Source organism: Rhinoraja longicauda, chromosome 2 (assembly GCF_053455715.1).
Source record: "Rhinoraja longicauda isolate Sanriku21f chromosome 2, sRhiLon1.1, whole genome shotgun sequence".
In the NCBI taxonomy this organism is placed as follows: domain Eukaryota; kingdom Metazoa; phylum Chordata; class Chondrichthyes; order Rajiformes; family Arhynchobatidae; genus Rhinoraja; species Rhinoraja longicauda.
In genome coordinates, this window is record NC_135954.1 from 1,062,462 (window position 1) to 1,072,715 (window position 10,254).

General features: G+C 51.5%; 1 protein-coding gene across 1 annotated transcript; it reads right to left on the bottom strand.

Moving 5' to 3' along the window:
• Window positions 1-717: 717 nt before the first annotated feature.
• On the bottom strand, window positions 718-9,710 carry LOC144608539 (eukaryotic translation initiation factor 1b). Its single transcript, XM_078426446.1, has 4 exons — window positions 9,530-9,710; window positions 5,216-5,379; window positions 2,721-2,822; window positions 718-1,181 (listed from the first exon to the last, which is right to left on the bottom strand). The coding sequence occupies exons 1-4, from the start codon at window positions 9,558-9,560 to the stop codon at window positions 1,137-1,139; spliced, it is 342 nt and encodes a 113-aa protein (XP_078282572.1). The 5' UTR covers window positions 9,561-9,710; the 3' UTR covers window positions 718-1,136.
• Between the last annotated feature and the right edge of the window lie 544 nt (window positions 9,711-10,254).

The following is a 10,254-nucleotide window of genomic DNA, read 5'->3' on the forward strand; positions in this document are numbered from 1 at the left end:
CAAAATTCAAAATTTATATGGCGCGTAATGCAACTTTTAGGCAAACAAAAGTATGCTCGCCAAATGCGTGTAGGCGTTCCACTACATTCTCATGTGAAAAACGACTATTATTTCCAAAGGTCTGTAGTTCTTGGACTACATGTACAATGTCAGGCCTATCATGAGTATATTCTACTATTATAGAAAGGTTATTGAACAGAAATACTTTTTACAACAAAGAAAAAATTGTTTTGTTTTGTTCTTTCTATTTTGCTTTTTCCTTACACATCCCAATTCTCTTGGTATTGAATAAAAGAATGGTCATAAAATGTATGACTAAAGAGTTTCATTTTAAAAACAGCACTTACCTAATTTCATTGAAGACATACTTGCTCCAGTGGTCTTCAACAGCAAATCACAACGGTCCATGTCCCCGCAACCCTACTCCCCCCCCACCCCATTCCCCCCAAATCCACTCCCCCACCCCCCACTCCCACTCCACTGCCCCCATCCCCCGCACCCCAACCCCCCTCTCATCAACGGACCTCACGCGCGGCGAGTACAGCGGAGAGGGGCATGTGTTTGCGGAAAAATGTGAGGCGAAATCAGAATGGCGGAAATGAAATAAGAAAGCAGACACTTTCTGCCAAATTTGGCAGGTTTGGGAAGTCTGTAAAGGGAACAGCGAAACACGCCGGCTGGAAGTCTGCACACCCACACACACTGCAGATCACCAAGTTCAGAATACATAGCTGGTTTATTGTTAATTGCCTTATACAACATACATGGTTTAATACAACAAAAACTTCAAAATCAGGAAAAATTTAAGTAGAACAATTAGCACTAAACATTTCCATTGGAAATGTGCTAAATATACATGTCTGCCATTCTGTTACCATCTTATAGTGGTCTTCTGATGAGTTCCCGTCTGAACAGCGTACTCTCTCTGTCATGCATATTGCGGTTATACTCTGAAGATCCAATCACATGGGAAGTCCATTTACTGCAAGAATTCATTGCTGCATCGTATATATGTTTGTGTGTGTGTGTGTGTGTGTGTGTGTGTGTACGTGTGTGTGTATATCCACATATATTAGCTAACAAATGTAAAGAGAACCAGCCACACAACAAGAAACCTCAGCTGAGAAGCACATCCTTCAGAAGCCGTGGACTTTCAACTGCTCTTCCTTCACGATACCGACCTGTCAGCAAAACACAGAGAGGAAAAATCAATCAGGCACGTGCTCACAAATCCACTCCCAGCTTTCACCCCCCCCCCCCCCCCCCCCACCACCACAATCAGTCTGAAGGGTCCCGAACCAGAATGTGAAGCGTAGATGGTGTCAATATGCATACGGGTTGGAAGGAGTCCCGACCCAAGACGTCACCTATCCATGTTCTCCACAGATGCTGCCTGACCCGCTGAGTTACTCCAGCACTCTGTGAAACGTCACCTATCCATGTTCTCCACAGATGCTGCCTGACCCGATGAGTTACTCCAGCACTCTGTGAAACGTCACCTATCCATGTTCTCCACAGATGCTGCCTGACCCGCTGAGTTACTCCAGCACTCTGTGAAACGTCACCTATCCATGTTCTCCACAGATGCTGCCTGACCCTGATAGGTGACGTTTTAGGTCAAGACTCTTCTTCAGATAGTTGATGGGGCTGTACCTGGAGCACTGTGTTCAGGAACGGCCGCCCTACTAGAATGTCATTAAGCTGGGATGGGTGCAGAGAAGATTCACGAGGATGTTGCCAGGATGTGGGGCCAGAGCTGTAGGCAGAGGTTGAGCAGGCTAGGACTCTTTTCCTTGTAACGCAAGAGGATGAAGAGTGATCTTATAGAGGTGTATAAAATCAGAGGAATAGATCGGGTAAATTCAGTCTAATACACATGGAAGGGGAATCGAGAAAGACACATGTTTTAAGGTGAAAAATTTAATGCGAGAATTGGGAAATATTTAACAGGAACCTGCAGAGGGTGGTGACTGTATGGAATGAGCTGCCTGAGGAGGTAGTTGAGGCAGGGACTATCACATCTTTTACCAGGCACGTGGATAAGACAGGTTTTGAGGGATATGGGCCAAACGGGACATCTTGGTCGGCATGGACAAGTTGGGCTGAAGGGTGTTTGAGTGTAACGGAGAATGGAGAAAGATCAAGATAATTTGCTCTGTCTACAGGCAATAAAAACCAATTACTATACAAGAAATGTTACCTCTCTGCAAACAAAATACACCAGTGACACTGAACGCCATTTAAAGAGCAGAGGGCGGCACGGTGGCGCAGCAGTAGAGTTGCCGCCTCACAGTAGAGACCCGGGTTCCATCCCGACTACGGGTGCTGTCTGTACGGAGTTTGTACGTTCTCCCCGTGACCTGCATGGGTTTTCTCCGGGTGCTCCGGTTTCCTCCCACACTCCAGAGGTGCAGGTTTGTAGGTTAATTGGCTTTGGTAAAATTATAAATGGTCCCTGGTGTAGGATAGTATTAGTGTACGGGGATCGCTGGCCCGCACGGACTCAGTGGGCCGAAGGGCCTGTTTCTGCGCTGCGTCTCTAAACTAACCAGAGTGAACGAAGGTTTGGAACCCATTAGCGGATGGAGATCAGCCATAACACGCACACTGCAGTGACACCCCCCCCCCCCTTACAGAAGCACAAAGAATGCAGCACGCTGCTGCACTGCCAAACGTGCCAGCAGAGCTTGGCGCTGGAACAGAGGGAAGGGCATCCTTACCTCCAGCAGAAACTGGCAGATGTTCTTCCGCTGATCTCCCTGCAGCTGGATGACCTCACCGTACTCTGGATGCTCAATCACTGTGCCATTGCAGGCAAACTTCTGCAGGGACACAACACACACGGGTTACTCCTCACAGTGCATGGAGCACTACAGGCAAAGTGCGACTGATGCATTCAATCAATGCTTTACATAGAAACATAGAAAATAGGTGCAGGAGAAGGCCATATGGCCCTTCGAGCCAGCACCGCCATTCATTGTGATAATGGCTGATCATCCACAATCAGTAACCCTTCTCCCCATATCCCTTGATTCCACTAGCCCCTAGAGCTCTATCTAATTCTCTTTTAAATCCATCCAGTGAATTGGCCTCCACTGCCCTCTGGGGCAGAGAATTCCACAAATTCACAACTCTCTGGGTGAAAAAGTTTTTTTCTCACCTCAGTTTTAAATGGCCTCCCCTTTATTCTTAGACTGTGGTCCCTAGTTCTCGCCTCCCCCAACATTGGGAACATGTTTCCTGCATCTAGCTTGTCCAGTCCTTTTATGATTATATACCTCTCTATGAGATCCCCTCTCGTCCTTCTAAACTCCAGTGAATACAAGCCCAGTCTTTCCTATCTTTCCTCGTATGACTTTCCCGCCATCCTGGGGATTAACCTGGTGAACCTACGCTGCACTGCCTTAATAGCTTTAAATCGTCCTTTATATTATTCTTTAAATTATTTTCAAGAGTCAAGCTGGATTATCACAAAATGCACAATTTAGCTTGAATGCTTTAATGAGAAAATCAGAATGTTACTGCATTAAAATACACGGTCCCAACTCTCCCCCCCCCCCCCCAATACAGGGATACCGTTCACTTACCAGCCCACGTCTTTGAGATGTGGGAGGAAACCAGGATTACAGAGTGACCACGTAAACTCTAAACAGCAGCAGAGATGAGGACTGAACCCTGGGCCACTGGGCTCCATTTCAGAGATGAGGACTGAACCCTGAGCCACTGGGCTCCATTTCAGAGATGAGGACTGAACCCTGGGCCACTGGGCTCCATTTCAGAGATGAGGACTGAACCCTGGGCCACTGGGCTCCATTTCAGAGATGAGGACTGAACCCTGGGCCACTGGGCTCCATTTCAGAGATGAGGACTGAACCCTGGGCCACTGGGCTCCATTTCAGAGATGAGGACTGAACCCTGAGCCACTGGGCTCCATTTCAGAGATGAGGACTGAACCAGGGCCACCGGGGTTGTGAGGCAGCAGCTCCATTAGAAGGGACTTTCACAACGTTTAAGAAATGTTTAGACAGGTAGAGGGGGATAAGGGCTAAACTCAGGCAAGTGGGACGAGTGTTGATGGGGCACATTGGTCGGTGTGGTCTAGTTGGGTTGAAGGGCCTTTTTCCCCGCGCACTGTGTGACTCTATGACTGTGCTTATGGTTGCAGGTATTCCCACTCGCCAGGCCAACCCATGGATACAAGTCAAAAGTTGGCAAAGATAATAAGCAAACAACCCTCACACAACCAGCTGCTTGCCCAAAACATCCCTCGAAATATGCCAAAGTCTTTTTTCAGGAAGTAAACAAAACCATTTTCTACGTAAATGCAAATCCAGTAAAAAGATTTGTAGGTAAAACATTAGAGATCAATCCAGTCCTGTAAGTATTAAGTACAAAGCAAAACAAATGGTGGCCATGGTGGCGCAGCGGTAGAGTTGTTGCCTCATAGTGCCAGAGACCCGGGTTCAATCCTGACTACGGGTACTGTCTGTACGGAGCTTGTATGTTCTCCCCGTGATCGTGTGGGTTTTCTCCTGGTGCTCCAGTCTCCTCCCACACTCCAAAGGCGTACAGGATTGTAGGTTAATATGCTACTGTAAATTGTCCTTGGTGTGTGTAGGATAGTGTTAATGTGTGTGGCTCGCTGGTCACTAACATTAGTTATTCACTTTGCATACAATGTTGGCACCGTCATGTGTGGCACCATTTTATTCAGCTCAAAGTCCAGATTCCTGCGTGACCTCCCAATAGGGGTGAAAAGTGTAGAAAGGAACTGCAGATGCTGGTTTATATCAAAGATATAGACACAAACTGCTGGAGTAACTCAGTGGGACAGGCACCATCTCTGGAAAAGAGGAATGGGTGACGTTTCAGGTCGAGACCCTTCTTGAGACCTGAAACATCACCCATTCCTTCTCTCCAGAGATGCTGTCTGACCCGCTGAGTTACTCCAAAATCTTGTGTCTATCTTCGGGGAGAAAAGGTATTTGGAGCTGGTAACAAGGGAAGACCAGCAACATCAAAACGTAGAAACAAGATAGGCAACATTTTATACCAGTTCAGGATCAGATGTTACTTGCAGCCAATGACAATCACAAACTCTGCTATCAACCCGTGCAAAATATTGGTGTAAAGCAGCTCTATCAGTCGGGAGGGCAAGTTGGGATGAAGGGCCTGTTCCCGCGCTGTGTGACTCCAAGCAAAGCAGAAACACTACCTTTTTAAAGGCCTTCACAAGCTTCTTCTTATCATAATCATCGGCGATGCCCTGGACTGTGGTCAGTGTCTTCCTGCCGTTACGCTGTTGGATTCTTATATGGATGTACTCTTCTGTCCCTGCCGGGAGCCGATCGTCACCCTTAGTTGCATCGGCAAAGGGGTCTGCAACATAGCACGCGGAAACAACATGTGAGAAATACAGAGACCTGTCTACAATCCCAATCACAATAGCAAAGGGGTCTGCAACACAGCGACACAAGAAATAGAGACCTGCCCACAGTCCCAACCCCAACATCACCCCCTCCCCTCCCCGTAGTTGCATCGGCAAAGGGGTCTGCAACACGAGAAATACAGAGATCTGCCCCCACTCCAAACCTCCTCCCCACCCCTCCCCCTCCCCTCGTCACCCTTAGTTGCGTCAGCAAAGGGGTCTGCATCACTGCAGGGGGAAACAACATGAGAAATTGAGACCAGTATATGTGCAGGAGGAGGCCATTTGGCCCTTCGAGCAAGCACCACCATTCATTGTGATCATGGCTCATCGTGTCTGCCTTCTCCCCATATCCCTTGATTCCACTAGCCCCTAGAGCTCTATCTAACTCTCTTTTAAATTCATCCAGTGATTTGGCCTCCTCTGCCCTCTGTGGCAGAAAATTCCACAAATTCACAACTCTCTGGGTGAAAAAGATTCTTCTCACCTCAGTTTTAAATGGCCTCCCAAGGAGACTGTGGCCCCTGGTTCTGGACTCCCCCGACATTGGGAACTTTTTTCCTGCATCTAGCTTGTCCAGTCCTTTTATAATTTAATACGTCTCTATGAGATCTCCTCTCATCCTTCTAAACTCCAGTGTATACAAGCCCAGTCTTTCCAATCTTTCCTCAAACGACAGTCCCGCCATCCCGGGGATTAACCTCGTGAATCTACGCTGCACTGCCTCAATAGCAAGGATGTCCTTCCTCAAATTAGGAGACCAAAACTGCACACAATACTCCAGATGTTGTCTCAGCAGGGCCCTAAACTGCAGAAGGATTTCTTTACTCTTATACTCAAATCCTCTCATTATGAAGGCCAACATGCCATTACATTAGCTTTCTTCACTGCCTGCACCTCAGAAGCACAGAAACCCCTGCTCAAAATCCAAACCAGGCTTACAAAGAGGTCTACAATACAGCAGGGGTGAAAATGGCACCTTAGAAGCATAGAAAAACCTGCCCAAAATACAAATAACACCTGCCTAATGGCCTACTAACCCTAATGACTGCAGGTGCGACTTTACTAAAAAAGGATAAAGTGCTGGGGGAACTCAAGTGGGTGGAGCAGCATCGCTGGAGAACATCGACAGGTGACGTTTCGGATCAGAACCCTTCTTCAGACCGAGAAAGGGTCCCAACCTGAAACCACCACCCTTTGGCTTTGTGACCAAGTTTGCGGATGATATGAAAATAGGCGGAAGGGCAGTAGTGTAGAGAAAGCAGGGACTCTGCCGAAGAACTTGGACAGATTGGGAGAGTGGGCAGAGAAGTGGCATATGGAATATAATAATAATAATAATGTATTACATTTATATAGCACTTTTCATACACTCAGACACTTTACTGGGATTTAAAGAACATAGGGAAGTGAATAAATAGATAAATAAGTAAACGAACAGAGAAAGGAGACAGAAGGTGAGGTGACCTTCAGTGGTTGAAGGCAGTACTGAACAGGTGAGACTTCAGTGATGTTTTGAATGTGGTGAGTGAGGAGGAGTCTCTGACGGTTTGGGGTAGTGAGTTCCATAGGGTGGGAGCAGCGATGGAGAAAGCCCTGTCCCCCCAGGATCTGAGTTTGGTCCGGATGGGGGGGGATAGGAGATTGGCAGTAGCAGAGCGGAGGGTGCAGGTGGGAGTGTGCCTGTGGAGGTCAGTCAGGTAGGATGGGGCCAGGTTATGGAGGGCTTTGTAGGTCATGAGGAGGATTTTGTAATGGAGCAAAGTGTGGAGGGATGCATTTTGGTAGTAGGAATAAAGGCGTAGACTGGGGAGAGAATCCAGAAATCAGAGGTTCAAAGGGAATTGGGAGTGCTGATGCAGGATTCCCAAAATATTAATCTGCAAGTCGAATTGTCGGCAATGGGCCTATACTCGCTGGAGTTTAGAAGGATGAGTGGGGACCTCACAGAAACGTACAGAATAGTGAAAGGCCTGGATAGAGTGGATGTGGAAACAGTGAAAATAGGTGCAGGAGTAGGCCATTCGGCCCTTTGAGCCAGCAACGCCATTCAATATGATGACTGATCATCCACAATCAGTACCTCGTTCCAGCTTTTCCATCGATTCCTTTAGCCCTAAGAGCGAAATCTAACTTTCTCTTGAAAACATCCAGTGAATTGGCCTCCACTGCCTTCTGTATCAGAGAGTTCCACAGATTCACAACTCTCTGGGTGAAAAAATTGTTCCTCATTTTGGCCTCTAGAATGTTTGCACTGGTGGGAGAGTCTAGGACTAGAGGTCACAGCCTCAGAATTAAAGGACGTTCTTTTAGGAAGGAGACGAGGAGGAATTTCATTAGTCAGCCGTCTGTGGCAAAGAATTCCACAGATTCCCCACCCTCTGACAAAATAAATTCTGTCAAGGACAAGTCAGTGCCAGTAGATATTTTTAAGGCAGAGATAGACATATTCCTGATTGGTGCGGGTGTCAGGGGTTATGGGGAGAAGGCAGGAGAAGGAGGTTAGGTAGGGAGAGATAGATCAGCCATGATTGAATGGTGGAGTAGACTTGATGGGCCGAATGGCCAAATTGTGCTCCATATGACCCTATGAACCCAAAGACCTGGTGATGAATCCTAAATGAGAGCTGCAAGCCGACTGAAGATGACATTTGGATAAGCTTGCCAACTTTATTGGAAACTTATGTGAATTATACAATTCAAAATGGGGGCCTATTGGCAACAAATCCTCCCAGTGTTATTTAGCCTTGCTGCTACTGCACCAACCGCTGCTGTTGGGCTATAAACATGCAGTCCCTCATGCATGCACCTTCCCACAGCACTGTGCCGTAGAAGGGCAGTGTCTCAGCCCCACAGCCCAGGCAGTTGCTGCACCCCCCCCCCCCCCCAGCCTCTCCAGTACTGCTGCTGCACTGTGGATATCTATGCACCCTCTCCCCTCACACTCCCCCCGGCCATGGTGAATCTCCCCCCCCCCCCACATCGCATTTGTCCCCCATCGTCTCCCCGGAATTGGTGCCCCCCCCCCCCCCCTCCCCCACCACTGACACTGCACTCCTCCCCCCTGGAACTCCCTTTCCCCCACCATCACCCCCATTCCCTCCCCGTCATCCCCTCCCCCACCCAACTGTCACCCCCTTCTCTCTCCCCCGTCCGCCCGCCCACTCGCGGGGACGCGCCTCCCTCCCCCCAGTAGTGCGCGCCCCCGCCCCCCCCCGGGACCCGCGCGCCCTCGCACCCAGTAACGCCCCCCCCGCAACGCGCGCCCCCGCCCCCCCCGCTCCAAGTAACGCGCGCCCCCCGCCCCCGCCCGCTCCCAGTAACGCGCGCCCCCGCCCCCGCCCAGTAACGCGCGCCCCCGCCCCCGCCCGCTCCCAGTAACGCGCGCCCCCGCCCCCAGTAACGCGCGCCCCCGCACCCGCTCCCAGTAACGCGCGCCCCCCGCCTCCGCTCCCAGTAACGCGCGCCCCCGCACCCGCTCCCAGTAACGCGCGCCCCCGCCCGCCCGCTCCCAGTAACGCGCGCCCCCCGCACCCGCTCCCAGTAACGCGCGCCCCCGCCCGCCCGCAGTAACGCGCGCCCCCGCCCGCCCGCTCCCAGTAACGCGCGCCCCCGCCCCGCCCGCTCCCAGTAACGCGCGCCCCCGCCCGCTCCCAGTAACGCGCGCCCCCGCCCCCAGTAACGCGCGCCCCCGCCTCCGCTCCCAGTAACGCGCGCCCCCGCACCCGCTCCCAGTAACGCGCGCCCCCGCCCGCCCGCTCCAGTAACGCGCGCCCCCGCCCGCCCGCTCCCAGTAACGCGCGCCCCCGCGCGCCTCCTCCCCGCGGCCGCCATTTTGTGCGCATCGCAGTGTGAACAAAAGCGGCCGCGGCCGCTCCCCCGCCCCGGCCTCACACTCACTCACTCACTCACATCACTCACTCACTTACACCCCCCGCCCCGGCCCGGCCCGGGCCTCACATTCACTCACTCACTCACTCACTCACTCTCACACACCCCGCGCCCCGGGGGAGGGCGGACTGCACCGGGCAGGGCAGGGCCGGGCCCCGCGACGCGGAGCGGAGCAGCGCCCCCTCCCCCCCCCCCCGGTGGGGAACTCACCAAAAGATTGGAGGTTCTGAATAGTGGACATGCGATATTAGTGGAAGACTGGGAGGGAGCGAAATGCTGCGGATGCTGCTGCGCGGCGGCTAACGGTACAGAGGATGAAGAGGCGGCGAGCAGACGAGGAGGAGAGACGGCGAGCAGCGACTGAGCGACAACAGCGACCGCACAAAATGGCCGCAGCCCCCGCCCCGCGCGCGGCACGCCGGGCACCCGCGGCATCATGGGAGCTGTAGTCCAACGCACAGAGTCATGGGAGGTGTAGTCTAAATTCCGCACGGCACCATGGGAGCTGTAGTCAGAAGCACAGAATCATGGGAGCTGTAGTCCACCCGCACAGAATCATGGGAGGTATAGTGTACTCGCGCACGGCACCATGGGAGCTGTAGTCCTAAGCACAGAATCATGGGAGTTGTAGTGCACCTGCCGCACGGCACCATGGGAGCTGTAACTCGCCGCACAGAATCATGGGAGCTGTAGTGCACTCGCCGCATGGCACCATGGGAGGTGAAGTCCATTGATATAACTGCAAATGCTGGTACAAATCGAAGATAGACACAAAACGCTGGAGTAACTCAGCGGGTCAGGCAGCATCTAGGAGAGAAGGAATGGGATACGTTTCAGGTCTCGACCCTTCTTCAGACTGGAGAAGGGTCTCGACCCGAAACAATACCCATTAAACCAATATAGGGGATGTCCCGGCTAATACGGGACAGTTGGCA